The following is a 19,487-nucleotide window of genomic DNA, read 5'->3' as shown; positions in this document are numbered from 1 at the left end:
CAGTTACGGTTGATATCAGAATAAAATTCAATCTTTGATTTAATGTCACGTCAAACACTCGATTCGGAGGGATTCATGTGAGCTCACCCTGTGGATAGAGTTCGATGAGAAAGAATTTTATAAGGAGTATTTGTCCTATATTAAATTTAAATAAAAAATAAAATGAATATAAATAAGTAAATATACAAATAGACTAAGCTTTTGACTAACTGATAACCTCCCTTACGCTGTTCCTTTTACCAATCCTTGAGATAAGCATTTTATGCTATTCCTTTACCAATCCTTGAGGCTAATAAGCATTCCATCGGTTTGTGGTTTTTTTGTCTTCTACTTTTTTTTAATTTATTTTTATATTGCCCAAAAAAACTGACACACCCCATTTGTATGAATACTACACTGTCGTTATATATTACAGTGGGGCCCACAATTATAAAATTATATATACAGATTGTATTACAATTTGTAATAGCAATGATTACACCAAAACTGACACACCCATTTGTATAAATGTTACTAGTACACTGTAATTTTTTCTGCAGGTTGGAATCATTCATAGTAGTTCGTGTTTTTTTTTTTTTTTTCATCATAGTAGTTAGTTAAGAACTAAATTATTCATCAAAAATTTGAAACCAACGCACATGGCAGCAACGACTACAAACAATAAATCAAAACACAGACGCACGACCTCCTATGCTGAATCTCCTTCGTGCTCGGATAAACCGCCAAACCCTAATCTCAATACGAGCCTTCCTCAGATCAATTCACAACACTCTTTTCTCTCTCTTCGCCAAAATGAACCCAAATGATAACAACAAAAACAATGTCCACTCCTCCTCTGATCCTGCACTGTTTGATCCATCCCAACCCTCCTTGCCAATCTCCTACCCTATCAAAACCCTAGAAGACCTAGAATCGAGGGTTTATTTTGATTCATTTCACTTCCCATTCAACAAAGCTTCGGTGACTCTTCAGTCTGGTAATGGTTCATTGCCTGACCGTCCCAGAATTCTCGTGTGCCATGACATGGCCGGAGGGTACTCAGATGATAAGTGGGTACAAGGTGGGACCAATGCTGGAGCGTATTCGATAAGGCACTGGTACTTGATGGATGTTTTCGTGTATTTTTCCCATAGTTTGGTTACCCTTCCGCCTCCGTGTTGGACTAATACAGCTCACAAGCATGGTGTTAAGGTTTGTGTTTTTTGTTTTATCGATTGCATTTGTGTTTTTGGAGTACTTTAATCAATGAATTGAAGTTCATACTGGATTGAAAAATTGGTTTGCTCTGTTATAAGAAATTGGGGTACTTGAATTGATTGGTTTAAAAGACATAGAAGGAAAGAGCATGGTGAATTAAGCGATTTTGTATTGGAAATTGATAGTTGAAAATGAAATTGGCTTATACATATACATGTCTGTGTGATGTATATATATACACACACACACATATACATATATATGTTTGTACATAGATTAGTTTGAAACACACAATTGGAAGACTGAAGTTATGTTTGTATATGATGTTGTTGCTTCTGCCCATGTTGAATAAGGTATTGGGGACTTTCATTACAGAATGGGATGAAGGGAGAGTTATCGCCAACAAACTACTCTCCACAAAGCAGTCTGCTCAAGTGTATGCTGAGCGCTTGACTGAGCTAGCTGTTGCTTTGGGCTTTGATGGATGGCTGGTAAGTTCCCCCAACCCCCCAAAAAAAAAAAAAATCCCATGCTTTACCACGATTAATATTTAGTTGCCGAGTTCCAAGTGCATATATAGTTCGGTGTTGAATGCTTCAAATTGACATAAAAGGTCATTTCCAGTTGTTTATATGGCACATGTGATGTTGTGGCCCGAATTTGGTGCCGGGTCATTTTGCGACCCGCTATCGATCTGACGACCTGTTGGATGAGCTTTGTGTGGGTCGTGGTCCTCGTGGACCCTTATTAATACTCTCTTGTAGCCCGATATATAATGGCATTTAGGGTTTGGAGTGGGTAGAATGAGAGACACTGAAAATCGTACGGAAAGAGAGCAAGGGACTGAAACTTGTAACTTCTGATTTTACACATAGTAAAGACTTTCGCGGGATCTCCACTGTGGACATAGGCTTTGCCGAATCACGTATAAATCTTTGTATTCTTTGTGTGTGGTGGGTTTATTTTTCTGTCCTGTTTTGTAATTGTTGCTTGGGTTCGCTGCGTTTGTCATAACAATACATATATCTACTGCCATCTCTAAGTTCTTTTTTTTGTTTTTTTTTTGGGGTTCAGGTTCTTCCTTATAGGTTTTACATTTATTTGGAACATTAAAACTGTTTTGAGCAAAATTTGCTGATCTAAGAATTTGACTTTCCTAGTCACTTGCATAGGCTTATCTGATTTTTCAGATTCAAGCATATCCAAGATAGAAAAGGTAGAACTAGAACTCCAAGGAAACTCAAAATGGAAAAATTCCTACAGTAAATAGTGAAAAATTTGTTTTCTCAAGTTCATCTTAGTGCTTTTGACATGAAAGAACAAAAAGGGTAAAATTTAAAATCTTTTCCCTTGTATTAAAATGGCTCTCATGAGGATCATTCATGCACTCTCATTATTGTTTACATTGTGACTGTTATTTGCAGATAAATATGGAGGTTAAATTGGATGTAGAGCAAATCCCAAATCTGAAAGAATGTATCAGCCATTTAACCAAGACCATGCACTCTTCAGTGCCTGGATCTTTAGTCATATGGTAAGAGTTAGTTGTTCAACATTCTTAGTTGTTGAAGTTTTCTTTTTACCTTTTCCCCTTTCTTTTTTTTCAGTGCCTGGATTTTTAGTCATATGGTAAGAGTTAGTTGATTCAACATTCTTAGTTGTTGAAGTTTTCTTTTTACCTTTTCCCCTTTCTTAATGACATGTATATAACTTATGATTCTGTCATTTTATTGACCATGCAGGTATGATAGTGTTACTATCAATGGTAAGCTTAACTGGCAAGATATGCTGAATGAAAACAATAAGCCTTTCTTTGATATATGTGATGGCATATTTGTAAATTATACATGGAAGGTATTGCGTTCTGTGTGTGTGTGTGTGTCTTATTTGAAAGTTTTGATTTTGGTGCTCCAGTTTTCTTGAATACACATTTTCTTTTATACCATACAGGAAGACTATCCAAAACGTTCAGCTGCTGTTGCCGGCGATAGAAAGTTTGATGTCTACATGGGTATTGATGTTTTTGGAAGGAACACTTATGGTGGCGGACAGTGGAATGTATGTGTGCTATCCAGTCCTTGGAAATGTTTAATACCTTGCGCATATAACTGTTGGAAAACTGGTTGTCAACATAACACCATCTTATGGTTCATGAACTGAATTTAGGTTATATACTTGGTGGTGTTTGTGCTTCAAGTAGCTTCTTTGTAGCCATTTTCAGTAGCATGGAATTGGTGCCTTGGAATTGGACTTGAAAATTTTGTTGTTCAAACTTATAACTATTTTTTCTCCAATTCCAATTCCAAGATACCAATTCCATGCTACCGAACATATCATAATTGTTTATGCAAGTGTTGGTAGATTTTGAAATGCCATATGATTGAGTGACCTTTTCTGCCTCAGACATGTGTTGCACTTGATGTGCTGAAGAAAGACGATGTGTCAGCTGCTATATTTGCTCCTGGATGGGTATATGAGACTAAGCAACCACCTAATTTTCAGACTGCTCAGAACCAGTACTGAACTCAGTTCTTTTTTCAAATTTTTAATAATTTATCTTTACTTCTAATATTTTTAATAACTATGATATTACGACACTTCACTCTATCAACAATTGGTGTGTTGGCAGCTATCAATACAACCTCCTTGTCCATGTTTCTGACATTTCTGTGAAACTACAAAAAGTTATAATCATTTTTCCTCAGGTGCAACAAACTAACTACATTTGCCATTTTATCATAAAACCTGTCAAGAAGTTACAAACTTCTCCATTATTTCACTCCCCATGTATATGTAAATACATACATACATATATATATATATATATATATATATGCTGACACACATGTAGTCAATTTACAACATTTTAAATACACAAATGTATTGCTGTGACCAGTTATCTACACTAAAGGAGTTGCCATGTCGTATAATCCATTCTTTGTCAAAATTTCGTGTGCGATCATTAATAATAGCTTGAGAAGTTTTTGCTCAAGAATATGTTATCATTATTGATGGCCCAACCTCTAACGGCAAGTTTGCATTTATCTCTTTCATAGTGGTTCCATGATTAAACCTTTTTTGTTCCATGACCTCCTTCTAAATTGCATGCAGGCGTTGTAGTTGTTTGATCACCTTCATCTGTAATATGCTTTCGATTTTGCAGTTGGTGGGCCCTTGTTGAGAAATCATGGGGAATATTACAGAATTACCCCAAAGTACTACCGTTCTACTCAAATTTTGATCAGGTTACAATTCCGTATATCTCTTTTGTACTTTCTCTCTTCCTTCTTATTCTCCTTTTCTTTTTCCAAATAACAGAGAATATGAAAGCTTTCAGGATGATTGTTTCTCAAAATATCTCATAATGTTTTCATATAACAAGACCTTTTTACATACTTTTTATGAATTTTTACAAGCATGTCCTGTGAATTTGGTTTTACTTATTATAAGAATTAAATGTTATTGCCTACTGGCCTCATTCGGTAAATGGGAAGACATGGGGGTTCAGCTCTTTTACAGTGAATTCTCTTCATTATTCTCCAGTGACTACTAAGCTCTTATGATGTCATTTATTACAGCATTAAAAAAAGGGTCAGCCATGAGCATTTGATCGGTCCAATTTATCATATCATTTGTCCAAAAAAGGATTGTTGACATCCATCTACTCTAAAAACTTAGAGAGGGTTTAACTTTAGGTGTAACTTTAATTGTTAAACCCTCTAACACACCCCCTCACGTGTGGCTTTCTTTTGGCCCAAGCCGCCCAACACGTGTTTCAACTTTAATTATTAGAGTGACGGTGAGGTTTGAATTCGAGATCTTTGCCTCTGATACCATGTTAGCAACCATCTACTCTAAAAGCTTAAGCTATTAGAGAGGGTGTAACTTTAATATTTAAATCCTCTAACAAGGATCATTTTGGTTTGGCCATTTCTTACATGATTCTAGTAAAATTCTTTAGCCGAAGGAATAACTTGTGAAGTTGTTTTGGTGGAGATAAGTAGATGGATATAGAGATGGAAGAAAAGGAGAGAATGTGAGAAATATATTGAACTCATCTGACCAAACTAATTACTTTTGCACCTGTATGCCAAACGGAGCCTGCCAGATGCTGGATTTCTGAATTAACGAAGATCTGGTGAGAGAAAAGTGGTAATGGGGGAATGAGACCCCATACAGTGAAAACCATGTGTACAGAAACACTAATTACTTTGACTTGTTCAGGGCCATGGTTACCATTATTCTGTTGATGGAGGGCAAGTACTAAATGCTCCATGGAACAACATTTCTTCTCAAAGCTTTCAGGTATTGACGTTTTCTTTCTTTCTTATGTTTTCTTTTGTTTTTTCTTTTCCTTTTTCCTGTTCTCACTATGATACGGTGATTTGACACCATAACACCCAAAATCATTGTTCAGAAACTTGTGTTTGGGACCATGTTCATGCGATGTAATTGAACTGCATAATCTATTTCACCATGCTTTCACAAGTGCTGCCTAGTAAATCAGTTGTGATGAGCTTAAAACTGTATGTCAAGGTAATGAAGAGAATGCCAACAGTGAGAGAGATACGTGTACTGAAAAATGAAAATGATAGGAATGTTGAGGAAATAAAACCAGATCCCACACTGGAGTTCTACTTAAAGTGCCTGGTGGTCATGGTTCAGCAAAGATGGATGGACTGCAATTATAGGATGGTGTTCATGCAATTATATGTGTTCTTTAACTTTAGTTTTAACTTCAAATTGTGCACCATCCACTATGCATTTTCCCCAGTTGTCCTTAGGTGGAATTTGATAAGCAATGCAAACTTATATACACAGATAGAATGTTGATAAGGGCCTATACCCTGTAGATGCAACGCTGACTTTTCACAAATTAAAAGATCTCAGTTGGCGCTTTTGCAATGTTAAATTTTCCTTTTATTCAAGTAACTTTTACAAATTATCAAGGACATTTATGGAAATGATGAGAAACTGTAAAAATATTCATGTCATATAATGATCTTTTAGTCATCCAAAATATCGAGAATAATCTCTCTCTCTCACACACACACACACACATGTTCACGCACACCTGTTAACAAGCATTTTTGCTCAGTTTACTTGCTCCTATCATTAACTTTAGAACTGTTAACAACCATCTACTCTAAAAGCTTAAGCTATTTAATGCAATCAGCTACGAAAGAAAAGAAATAAATCTGAACAAGGGAAAACAGAGAGATAAGTCAAGCTAGAAAATTAGCTTAAACACCCACAACTCAATCCCAAAGAAAGGGACAGGTAAAAGACTGCTACAGCAGACTGAAAATATTGATAATACGTCAAAAAGCTGCTGAATACAACTTGGAACAACCCTTTTATAAGCCCTAAGGAATGTCCCAGCAAAGATTTTATCCTAACCCTTCTTATAAATATAATCTAACGGCTACTATTCTGTCCAGCATAATAAAAGATGTTAAAATTGACAAAACAGCCCTTAAGTGGTCACATGACTCACTTAATAGGCACATGCCTCATTAAATAGAAGCGAAATGACAGAAATATCCCAACTAAAGCTTAAGGCAACCATTAAACAGAAAATTAAGACAGATTTATGACTTAACTAAATGACTTAAACCCAGTAAACAATGCTGCCCCTATTAATGCGATCTCAGTCTAGTCTTCTTAGGATCTTCAACCGTTTGAATAAAGCCCTATTCCATTTTCACTGCATCACTATTAGAGAGGGTGTAACTTAAATATTTAAATCCTTCAACACGTCCTCTCACGTGTGGCCTTCTTTTGGTAACAAGTGTTTCAAATTTTAAATTAGAGTGACGCTGAGGTTTGAAAACAGGACCTACCCTGCTTTAATACCATTTGAACAACCATCTACTCTAAAGCTTAAGCTATTAGAGAGGGTGTAACTTAAATATTTAAATCCTTCAACAAGAACTATTATGAGTTTTTACTGTGTACCAACTTATCAGGCTCTTGAAATGTGAGAAAACTATTTTTCCAGGGTACCGTAAAGACGGGTTGTTCAAGACATTTACAGAAATAGTGTTCAAATTGTTCTGGCAAAAGTATCTTTTACATTATGTTCATATTCTACAGTTCTGTAGAATAGAAAATATATTTAGAAAATGATACCAAACATGTCTCCAAGGTTTTTACAGTCAATAATATGACAACTAGTTTTAAAACAAGCAAAATATGATTAAATTACATAAATTACTATTAAAGAGGTAAACAAGAAAAGATGTATATATGGAAACTGAATCCTGTATTACACTTGGCAATTTGAGATATCAAGTACTGCAGTAAAAGGAAGAAGTGTTAGCAACATCTAAAGATTAATATTAATATTGAGAAGCCAGAAATTCAAGTTTGTGGACTAAACCAATGCTTTCAAGAGAACTTAATATGCACAAAATTTCAACTCTGAATCCATGTGCTTTACGACTAGCTGTCTAGTTTTAATGATGTCTCCTGCCACACCATAAGGGGTAGGCGCAGGGTTTAAGTCCCAATTGGGACATGCTTGTGTGTGTTTTACTTTCAAAAAAATAGTTTGCATTCTTCTGCTTTTCTGTTCTGTCATAAGGCAGAAATATAACAAAATAAATTCTCAAATTTACCATGACATTCTCCTGTATAAACCGGTCCTATCAGCCATGTTCTGTTTTTAAATGAACATGTTATCATCAGTGTTATGATTTTTGTTCTCGCAGTATGCCGCTTTTTACTTTTCCTAACTAATCTTATTTGTTACAGCCTTGCCTTGAGTTTTCTGGAGAGCCTATCCCAAACACAATTCAAGTACTTGTTAAGTAAGTTTTGTTGCTCATATGTCTCTTTTATTGCTTTGCAGTTTGTCTTTTGTACAGCTATCATTTCCACTGGCAAGTATTTGTACCAATTAACTCACATGATTTTGACAGGAAAATTTTATACAAATAGAATCTGTATATAGACCCCATTTAGAATGACGTGTCAGTGACATTTAAAGTAATAAGGCACTTTTCTTGAGGTCCTTTGTTTTGGAGTGATATAAGCCAAACGTACCATGTCGTTCTATATGGATTTTTTTTTTGAAAATTCTGTTCATATAGCATCATTACTCTTTAGTCATATGTAGAACAGTTGTTCATATAGCACCTACCATTGAAATATTTTTCATACATTTAGATTTTAAATGGAGCTTCGGATATTTCCTTCTTTTCTGTGAATCATTTTAGAGAGGTAAATTCTATGATATTACTGAGAATCAAGAAATTTTTGTGTACACATTATGTTGCATAGTTAGCTGTGTTCTTCCACTTATGAGTGCAGCACCACTTGGATCAGTAACCACTTGGTAGTGAACTGTTCTTGTTTGTGTTTTCTTAGGATTGAAGTATGTCAATACTCGGTAAATTTCTGTTTTATAGTAGCTTTCATGTTTTTGGATGTAACCAATATTCTGGGTTTTCTGACTGCTTGTCTATCTTGCTCCAGAAACATGTCCTCTTTAGTGCAGTATTAGTTCACAAAATTCTCTACTTTGTTTCTACAGTTAGATTAGATTTTTAAGTATCATTCTTCTGCTTGATTGAATATATGTTTTTCAATGGAAGTTTTAAGGAAGCGTCTTATAGCGGAGGAGGGAACATCACGTTTAAAGGAGCTCTTGAAGACAGTGCATATTTCACAACCAGACTCTTTCAGGGAGAGCTTCTTTTGGAGAATTTACCAGTCTACTTTTCATATTCTGTAAGCCATCTCATTTGTGAGTTAAAAAATGGAAACAAAATTGTATCTCAAAAAATTCTTAGGTCAGTTTTAAGTTGTAAGACCTGACTGTTCGGTTATCTCAATGTCCTTTTTCTTTGTCTGGTCGATGAGAATGTCATACTACTACTGGTCCAAATTGTTTGAAGAATATATCTTAACCCTGCCTTTTATTGATCAAAGCTTAGAATTCGTGGAGAGTAGGGAACAATGGGAGCCCGTCAACTATCTGTCTCTTTAGATGATTTTAACATCCAAATCAGAATCATTAGAATGGTTAGGATTAGGGGTGGCAAATGGGCGGGTTGGGTCTGGTTTGGGTCGGGTTAAAAATGGACGGGTCAATATGGGTCAAGATCCATATTCAACCCGTTCAGAACGGGTTCAAAATGGACAGGGTCAACTCGTTATGACTCGTGGACCCATTAATTATTTATTTTTAATTATCATTTATTTTTATTTTTTTTTTAATTTTTTAATTTTTTGGAACTAATTTTTCTCTTATTCTCTAATAGAAGTGGAAATCCGATGCTCTTAATGAGAAAGAGAGTGTGGCCCCAGTGCCCCACCAATCAAAACTTTGCAGATTTTCTTTGTTTTATGCATAAAACTCTGTTCATTAATTATTTTTAATGGTTCGTAATGAGATTCTGAAACTGACGGATATAGAGCAAAATGACAATGGCGCCGTGAGAGAGATTGAGATCCAACGGCGACGAATTGACCATCAGCGCCGGTGCAAACCCTGACGACTCCACGGTACTACTCTGATCCGGACTCTGATTACAACTACTCTTCTTGATCATCATCACATCTATCTTCTCACCACCATCGTTAACGTTCCTCCTCCGGCACCGGGAAATTAGTCCTGGCTTTGTTGCTGCGAAACTCCCTCCCGGCGGCATCGTATGCCCTCGCCGCCTCCTCAGCCATGTTGAACGTCCCCAACCACACACGACTCTTCTTCCCTGGATCTCGAATCTCGGCGTATCCCGACTGTTAAATTTGTCCAAAAAAATCTAATTTTTAAAATTTTTTTTATAAAAATTTTAATTATTTTTTATTTTTAAATTATTTTTTTTCGAAAGTTTTAAAAAAATTTTATTTTTTAATTTTAAAATTTTTTAAAATTATTTTTTAATTTTTTAAAATTTTTTAATTTTTTTTAGAAGAAATTTCTAGAGAGAGAAACTTAGAGAGGGGGATTGATGAAAGACAAATATATAATAGATATGTGTTGTGTGTTTATTATGTGATGGGTGAAATATGGTTGAATATGTAGTTAACCATATTCAACCCATCTTGACCCTCAAATTAAGTGGTTAAAAATTATCCAACCCATCTTGACCCTCAAACTAAATATGGTTCACCCATAACCATTAAAAGGCGGGCGGATATGGGCGGGTTGATGGTTCCTGACCCATTTTGCCACCCCTAGTTAGGATGGACCAAACTGTCTGAAAAGGCATCATCAGCATCCTTTCCTTATCCCAATCGAATGGGGTCAGCCACATGATTCTCATCTTCCACTCTTCTCTATTACAAGTTATATCTCTTAATATATTTAATTTAATATATTGATGGTCTTTTCTTATTATTTTGTCCCATATTAGTTTTGTCTATAGTTGAACTAATCTTCCCTTTTTATTGGTGCATCTATTGGTCTATCTAGTATATTCTATATCAAAGCTTACTTTTTCTTATTTTATCATTAATAAGTGTCACTTCTAGTTTCTTCATAATATGTAGTTTTTTTTAATTTTGTCTCTTCTGGTTATTCCTATCATCCATCTTAGTATTCTTATTTTAGCTGCATAAATGTGTTGTCGTTGATTCATTTTTAACAAGCCTCTATTCTGTATAAGAAAAATTTCCTAACGACCGTCCTGTAGAATTTTCTTTTTAACCTATTTGATTCTGTCATCACATAGGAATACAGGATTCCATCATTCCACTGGCTTGTTTCCATTTTGTCTAGCCTGTTCTAATCTTGCTTATTACATCATAATCCATCTCCTCCTTTTTTATTGTTGATCCTAAATATCGAAAATAGTTATCTTGAGTAATCCTTTATCTTAATTCATTTGAATTAAAAAAAAAAAAAAAAAAAAAAAAAAAAAAAAAAAAACACAGTTAAATTGAGTTGAATTGATTTTAAGCAAGTTGTTCTAACATGGCACCTTTGGAAATCCCATAAAAATGAATTCATGTTGTAACATCTAAATGTACAATCATATCTAATAAAATGTTGTGTTATGGACTGGCACATCTAATGATCTGATAACTTGAGTTGTATGTCACTCTGAATACTAAAAAATGATCCTCTGTTATCCTTTGTAGTGGTTGCTTTGTTTGTGGTGTATCTTCAACTTCTACACGAGGGAGGCACATGTTCCCACTTGCTTTAGTTTTCCCTCATTCCCAGTCAGTTTCAATATTTTCCCTTTTGTTTATCTCCAATTATCACATTTTCTCTCTCTCAGATATTAAAGATGAATTAAAATAATAGTGGTTGTAGTTTAGGAAAACTATAGCCAGACCAATGGGATTAAAACTTTTCGTTGCTTTGACAGCATAGATATGATTTAAATTGAAGGATTACATTGCCATGGGGAATCCAAAGGGTGCTAATTTACTAAATTGAGCCTAAAATCTTGCTGTATCATTATGAACTTAAAATAAGTCATTTACATTTTTTTTTTTCTTTGTGGAGTGGATCTGCAAATTGAACCAGTGAGTGTTCTTGCATATTCTCAGAGTTGATTCAAAAGACTAGTTTAGTGAAAATGCAGGTTTACTTGACAGAGACAACCTAAATAGATCATTGTTTTTCTGCCACGGATTATTTCAATTAAATCTCTGTGGAAGGCTTAAGCTCTATTTTGGCATCAAGGTTTTCTTATTACTGCTTTTATTTGATCTGCTTAAGAGGGAAAGTTCTGTCTTGTCTCCAGTTCTATTTATTATGTCTTGGTTCATTGTCAGCAACCTTTGGAAGGTCCATCTTGTGATCTCTCTTGGAATAATCTGGGAACTTTTTTTATTTTTATGTTTATTTTTTAATATTTCTCTTCAAGATAATGTTTGGAGCATTTGTAGATTATAATATTCCAGTGGTGAATGCCTCATCTGTAAACAACATTCCTTGGTCCCCAGAATTATGTCAGATCTATGGCTATATAAGAAATAAATATTGGATTGATGCTTGCCTGAACAGCAGCACTACGTCCCCACCCAAATACTGAAAGAGGAAATTCTATATCCCAGTTTGTGTTTTTGCATTTTCATTTGTTCAGCTGTTGATGCCACTTTCTATGCCAGGTGAAATCAGATGGGAACTCCCTGGTAGGCCTTATGCTGGAGTTCTCTTCTACCCTGAAGGAGAGAACATCAGTTCTTCTTGCATCCTGTGGAAGTAACTTGACTACAGTGAACCAGTTATCAAGCAACTTTAGTGAAGTGATCATGCCAATTCAAGTTACAAAACCTGAAACTGCCCCAGGATGGGTCATTCAGGAGAGTAGCATTGCAATGAATGGATACACATTAACAGAAATTCATGCCGTATGCTATCAGTCAAATCCTGAAGTTAATGAAGATAATTCCTTAGCCCACAGTTTATCAGAATATTTTGCAGTGCTGGGCCATATCACAGTTAGAACTTCTGAAATGAACTCGATTTTCCCTCCATCTACTTCATGGCTAGTTGAAGGTCAATATATTAAATGGACTTCAGGATCTCAGGGATCAAAGACCCTTAGTGTCAAGGTCATTTGGAAACTGAAAGATGGAGATGCTTCTGTATTCCCAAAGTACAATATTTATGTGGAGAGGCTAGCAGCTAGAGCTGTTGGAGAACAAGGCAAAATGCTTGATGGTGTGCAGGAGTATCTTGGGGAGGCACAAGTAGAAGCTTTTTATGTTTCTGATCTTGTCTTTCCTTCAGACACTTCCAGTCTCAAATTCATTATTCAAGTTTGCGCCACCGATGGAGCTTGCCTGACTCTAGATGATTCTCCGTCTTTTCAACTGAATGTCGAAGGTTAGTAATCTATATATGTTGCTTTTTAGCTGCCTCCTTTTGAGGGAGCATGAATAATCTCTCTTGTATCTGTCAAATGTTGTAGCATGACAATAATATTTCAACAGAACTTGGTCGGAATAAAATTATCTTTTCAATAACTTGTTTTCTGGCATTTGAACTGCTATTTAATTGCTTCTGTCACACGTCTCTACCGTCTCATGTTGTTTATTCTCAGTTCTGACTGTTTTATTTTGAATTTATTTATTAATGGTACCTGAAAGAACACGTCTGAACTCTTAGTTTCAGTCTGCAAATGCAGTCGAAGACATTTCCATGTGAATAATTGACAGTCCTATGAGAAACACAATTGAGAACAGATTTGTGGATTTTTTTCTTGAACATGGGGAAAACATTAAAGCTGAAGGGAAAAACTTTGTCTGGAATTCCTGCTTGAATTAGTGAATTTTTCAACCATTGACGTACTATGCCTTTATGTAATACCATTGCCTGCAAAAATCTCTCCGTGGTGGTTTAAAATTCTTATATGGGATTTGAAGCAAACATACTTCTTCTTTTGGATATATGTGTGTGTGTGTATATATTCTTGTTTTGAAACTGTTATAGATTTTTTGTATATTTTATTCATACATAATGTTATACATACAAAACTTATCATTATATAAATTTACATGTTGAAATACAAATCTTACTATAGGAATTTAAGAGAGAACACTAAAATGAATAATACAACAATATGAACAATCAAAATGAGCATCTGACAATAATGTAATTAAATTGAATAAGACACAATAAATGATGTAATTATTATTATGCATATAAATAGAAGAAATGACACAACATTAAAGCATATTCTATAGAATAATATATAAAGAAAACAACAATAATAAATTAGTACGAAAGAACTGGCATGGATGAATAAGAGGCATGCTAGGTATTGTCCTAAAGTCATATGGCCCATAGGTATTAGCAGTTCAATATGGCTTCAAGAACCTGAATAATACATACGGATGCTGATTTTGGAAAACATACATTGACACCCCTGAGATTTGGCACATGATATCAACCAACCCCCAACTGTCATCTAACCATTTGGACAGTACAATGACATCGTGCAAAAAGACCCTTTTACCACCCCTTCACTTGGAGAAAATACATTGTTAGAAAATGGTATTACCCTATTTTTACTTCATCTATTTAACATAACAACCCCTTTCATCTATTTAACATATAAGCCACACATGTATTTAGTTGGTGCAGCAACAGGCAATATAGCCGTTCCTGCAATTGGTTATACATATCATCTTCATCCTTGAATATTTTCAAGAGTAACAAAGGCAAAGTATCCGACAAGTGATGCAACAACGCTGGTTATTATTATTATTGGGTTTCTAAAGTTGGGGGCCAAATAAAACTTGATGGAACTTTTTTTTTTTAAACTATAATCATCTTCATCCTTTCATTTGGTTTTTTATGTTGGAGTTTGATTGTTGACATAGGGTTAGGGTTTCAAATGATTCCAGTACTGCACTTCTGTGGGCTAAATTAATGTGTAATATATAGGCATGAATTCAACAACCTCTTCAAGTGTCAATCATCGTCAAATTGATGGTGATATGAGGCTGAATCACTTATATAGCACCAGGACCTGTTGGTGTGGGAAAAGGGCAACGGTAAGGATTTTTAAATCAACTAACAATCCGGCGAAAGTGTATTTTAATTGTCGCAATGATAAATGCAAATATTGTGGATGGTGGGAGCCTCCGGATGTGGCAGTCGTTAAACATAACAGGCGTGCAAGGAATGGTGGTGGTGGTGGTGTAGAGGCTTGTATGTCAATGACAAAACTAATTGTATTTGCAAGCATGTTCCTGGGCTCTGTTGCTGTTTTAAATATGTTCATTGCTTTCCTATCTAAGTGATGCTTATGTGATCCTCCCTTTGCTAGTGGAGAAGATTTTTTTGGATGAACATGAAATGTTCATGTAATTGTACTCTTTCGTCATTACAAATATATCTAATGTTGTGCCAAGATGGTTTGGTAACGCTATGTTTTTCTGTTCATGTAATGATCAATAAATTTTGAGGTTCCCCATTTTAATTTTAGATGTTCTATTCTATTAATTTGCTAATTTTGAATTACTGATTGTGGGTTGGATTCAGGTTAGATAATTATATCATGATCTCAGATTGCAATAGAATCTAAAAGGTGAAAAGAAAAGAGAAGTATTATATCGAGCTTGGGGGCCAAGGGTTAACAAGTAAAACTTGTGCTTATTGATGATATTCTTCCTCTTTGTTTTTTATTTTTATTTATTTTATTTTGTCTGTTTTATTTTATTTTATTTTATGGAGTCTCTAATTCCGAGTTTTGTTATAATTTATTATTATCTGTTATTTGCCATATAATTATATGACCAACTTGCCCCTATTCAAATCATCTCTCTCAATAGTTATTGAGGACTTTTTCTGGCTATTTCCAATTCTTTTTATCTTTTTTAGTTTCTGATTTCTACCGTTGCAAATTTTCTCTATTGTGAAAAACAATAAGAACAGAAAAATCGAAGGACATGTAGAGAAGATAATCAAAGAGCATACATAGAAAGTACATACCCAAATCAAAAATCAACCGCAATTTGTTATTTTTGAAATTGAATAATAGACTCAGATTAACCATATTATTTTGTTGCCTGGTATTTAAACATCCATTCTAAAAATAAAAAGAAAAAAGAAAAGAAATGTAAAGATTTGGAACAGCGGTTATGAATTCTTTGAGATGATGTTCCTTTTGTCAAGATAATGAAGAAGCTGTTGTACTGAGCATTGTGTAAGCAAGTGCTGTGAGATATATATAATTTTGTAATGATGGCATATTTTGGAGTCAAAATTTGATCATCGAGTTGTATTTTTGTTTACATCGAGTCTTGGTTTTTTGGAGTTGAAGTGCAAGTGTTTTTTCTCGTTGAATCCGTTGAGAATATAATTTAGTCAAGGTAACTGTGTGAGAAACAATTATGAGTATATTTTAGTTGGGTAGGAATGTAGAAGTTAAAAATAGCACTCAACAAAGTCCAATCAGTTGAACTTAGAAACTGAACCGGTTGAACTTCGAAATTGAACCAACTGAACTTTCTGCATGAGAACATCACTAGGTTAAATCCCAACAGGTTGAACTTTGAAACTGAACCGGTTGGGTTTTTCTAAATGTGGAAAATTCATATTTTGGTAAATTTTTAGTTTTTTGTTTTTACCAAAACTTATAGGGATGCCCTTGCACGAATTTAAAACCTCTTTTTACCTATAGTGAGGACTCTCGAACATATGTGTCCGTGTCTATATATATATATATATGTATATTATTTATATCTAACCCTAGAGGATTTATGATTGCTTCAATTTGAAAAATAAGGTTTTCATTGTTTACATAAAACTTTTTAAGTGACTACAGTGATGTTCTTCTACTAACCAATAAGGAATTTTCAGACTCTACATCAGATTATAGATTGATTAGAACAATAAATTTTCTACTAGCCTTCACAAAATCCATATTTGAAGGAAGAGAAGGTTTTGATCACACTACAAAGGGATAAAGTGTTCGTGGAGTGCTAGTTGATTTACTAGCTATCCTTATACAGTGATCAGGAAGTAAACTTGAAGTCAAGTGTCGTGAAACGAGGGAGTTACAAAGCTAAAGGCAATCAGAAGTTAGTTCTTGGTAGAGTGTTAATGTGTGAGACTGAATTAGAGTCCATTGTACTTTACTTCTACACTAGTGAATCGTTTTGCTTGAAACACTAGAAGTCTCCATCCTCCAAGGTTTTTCTCCATCTCTCCATCGATCGGTTGATTTTCACCAATTAGGATTTTCTTGCTAAAAACAGAGGCTGAGTAAACAAAAACCTTTAATAAAAACTTCCATGCCTGCCATAATCAATTAGTCATTGGTCATATTTCTTTTTATCAAGAAATCGAAGAAGCCATACAAGGGTTTTGTCGGGCCTGTTCATATGGTACCTAAGCTAAGTAATTTTATGATACCAGCAGGAATTCGGGTCTCTCTGGTTCAACTAGGATTATAGTTCCGGAATTTCTATGCCACTCAAGATCGAGAAAAGGAAGTTTTCCAATCACTGACTCAAACCCATTGTCAAATCCTACTCAGCGGAATATGGAGGTACTTATGGCAGAACGGGTCAATCTGGTCTATCACAATAAAGCGATAGACGGAACTGTCATGATATAAACGATGAATAAAGAAGGGGCAGAGTAACCAAAGGTACTAAATTTGTAACGTAACGGTATCACTTTTACCTTCTTAAGTGGTAATTGATATTCAAGTTTTTAATACAACAAATGAATGTGAGTTTTTTATATATACAAGAAAGAAAGGGCAGAGTACACAAAATGTTCTAAAAAGAACTTTCACCACTACTGTAATCACACAACTTCCCTGTCTAATCACAGATAGAATGGTGAGAGGGCCACGAAGAATTACAGGAGAGTGACAAAAAAAAAAAAAAACCCCTTCAATTGCATAGTAAAAAATAGTTATGCGCTCGGTAAAAATTATACATGGAATTCATCTAAAAATTTAAAAGTAATCCCTGCAACAGGCAATAATTTTATTTAGGTTATGTTTGATGATATAGAATTAGAGTTTTGAAATTAGAATTAGTAAAATTGAAAAAAAATTAGTTCAATTTTTTGAATTATTTTTTTCAATTCAATTTTAAAACTTAAATTCTATATCTACAAAACATAGCTTAAAGATAATAACGGCGAACTAAGTGTTAAAGAGAGAGATGGGTAAAAAGATCAAATTAACTTTCCAAGTCAAGTCAACATGAAAAAGAATAATTTATCTTTCGGCTTTTTCCAAGCACTCACAGTCACGAGTTATGAAACCACCAATGACGTATCTAGGGTAGGGTTGGGCTGGGCTCAAGCCCCCCCAATTTTTTTAATTTTTAATTTTTTTTATTACTATGAGGGCAGGTGGGTACTGAAATGGGAAGATGAGAAAGGAAAGTAGTGGGTTGGTGACGTGGTTTTGGTTTGGTGATAAAGGAAGACAAGATTGAAATGTAAAATATTTTGTACGGGCCCACTACCGGATGAGAAAATGGATGTTGAGCTGACATTGTACAAATATATATATATATATATATATATATATTTGCTTTGTCTGATGAAGAAGAAAGATTTGCCGATTAAAGTGAAATATGATAGTTGTGATGGGTATCGGCGGGATCCACGAAAATATATATATTTTTTTGGGCAAAAAGCTTTTCACCCTGAATTGTTGTATAATGATTATTTTGATTTTTGCAAGGTGAGCTGTCCTAAATTTTAAGGGTCCGTTTGGCATGCATTTTATTTTTAGCGTTTTGCTTCTGATTAAAACAGAAACAGTATTTTTGTTAGAGGAGTGTTTTGAAAAAAATTTAGAAGCATGTTTGGAAATTATGTTTTGCTATGAAAATGTCAAAAACAAAAACATGCCAAACATGTTTGGTCACTCTACTTATTACAATTTCACATTTTATGAAATAATAAATTTATATCATTAAATTTTATAATTTGTTTATAAAAATGTTTAAAAAGCACATTTTAATAATTTAAATATTGTCAATATTTTTTCATATAAAAGTTCTAAATTTTTTTTTTGCAATAACCTATTTTCAATTTTATTATCCTGTTCACAAGTTATTTGCAAGAGATCTGTTTCAGTCATTATCTTCACAAATATTTATAACTAAAATTCATAAAATAAAATAAAAATCATATAAAAAAGATCCTAATTAAAACAGATTTAGCCCAAAAAAAAAAAATTTCAATAAATTAATTGATTTAGCCAAAAAAAAAATAAAATAAAACAAGAATTACAGACCTTGATTTCAAATTGATTTAGCCAAAAAAAATTTATTTCCATAGATTAATTGATTTAGCCAAAAAAACAAATTAAAACAAGAATTACAGACCTTGATTTCAAATTGATTTAGCCAAAAAAAAATTTATTTCCATAGATTAATTGATTTAGTCAAAAAAAAAAAAATTAAAACAAGAACTACAGACCTTGATTTCAAATAGAAAAAAAATTAAAACAATCTGAAATGATACGCCGACATTGGTTTTGAGAGTTGAGAGACAGCGGGCAGCGGCGGAAGCTTGCGAACGGCGAACTGGAACTGGAACAGCGGGCGATGGAAACTAAAAGATATGGGTTTTGATTTTTTGAGCAATCTGAAATGATATGCCAATATGGATTTTGATAAAGGTTTGAACTTTTGATTCTTGTAGACAGATAGATAAATTGAAGTAAATGGGTTTTGAACTTCTGATTCTTGTGGACTACAGTAGTTTACAGTTGCAGAGATAGAGATGGCAAGTTCAGAGTGGAGAAGAAGAATAGAGTTGGAGGCGATTGGGGATGCTGAGATGATTTTGTGAGTCGCCCAAAATCGCCCAAATAGAAGCCGCACCCAAAACCCTAGAA

At 34.2% G+C, this 19,487-nt stretch overlaps 1 protein-coding gene across 1 annotated transcript; it reads left to right on the top strand.

The window, feature by feature from the left end:
- Positions 1 to 478: 478 nt before the first annotated feature.
- On the top strand, positions 479 to 15,092 carry LOC132312438 (cytosolic endo-beta-N-acetylglucosaminidase 1-like). The gene is made up of 12 exons (XM_059810807.1): positions 479 to 1,191; positions 1,551 to 1,688; positions 2,622 to 2,731; positions 2,940 to 3,051; positions 3,148 to 3,255; positions 3,601 to 3,713; positions 4,361 to 4,442; positions 5,422 to 5,502; positions 7,954 to 8,009; positions 8,796 to 8,931; positions 12,271 to 12,991; positions 14,555 to 15,092. Exons 1-12 carry the CDS (start codon positions 691 to 693, stop codon positions 14,911 to 14,913), a joined length of 2,517 nt encoding a protein of 838 aa, XP_059666790.1. The 5' UTR covers positions 479 to 690; the 3' UTR covers positions 14,914 to 15,092.
- Positions 15,093 to 19,487: the final 4,395 nt, after the last annotated feature.

Source organism: Cornus florida, unplaced genomic scaffold (genome assembly GCF_030987335.1).
Source record: "Cornus florida cultivar Cherokee Brave unplaced genomic scaffold, ASM3098733v1 CherokeeBrave_3.0.0_Hap2_Chr06, whole genome shotgun sequence".
Lineage (NCBI taxonomy): Eukaryota > Viridiplantae > Streptophyta > Magnoliopsida > Cornales > Cornaceae > Cornus > Cornus florida.
This window is presented reverse-complemented; position numbering and strand designations above follow the sequence as displayed.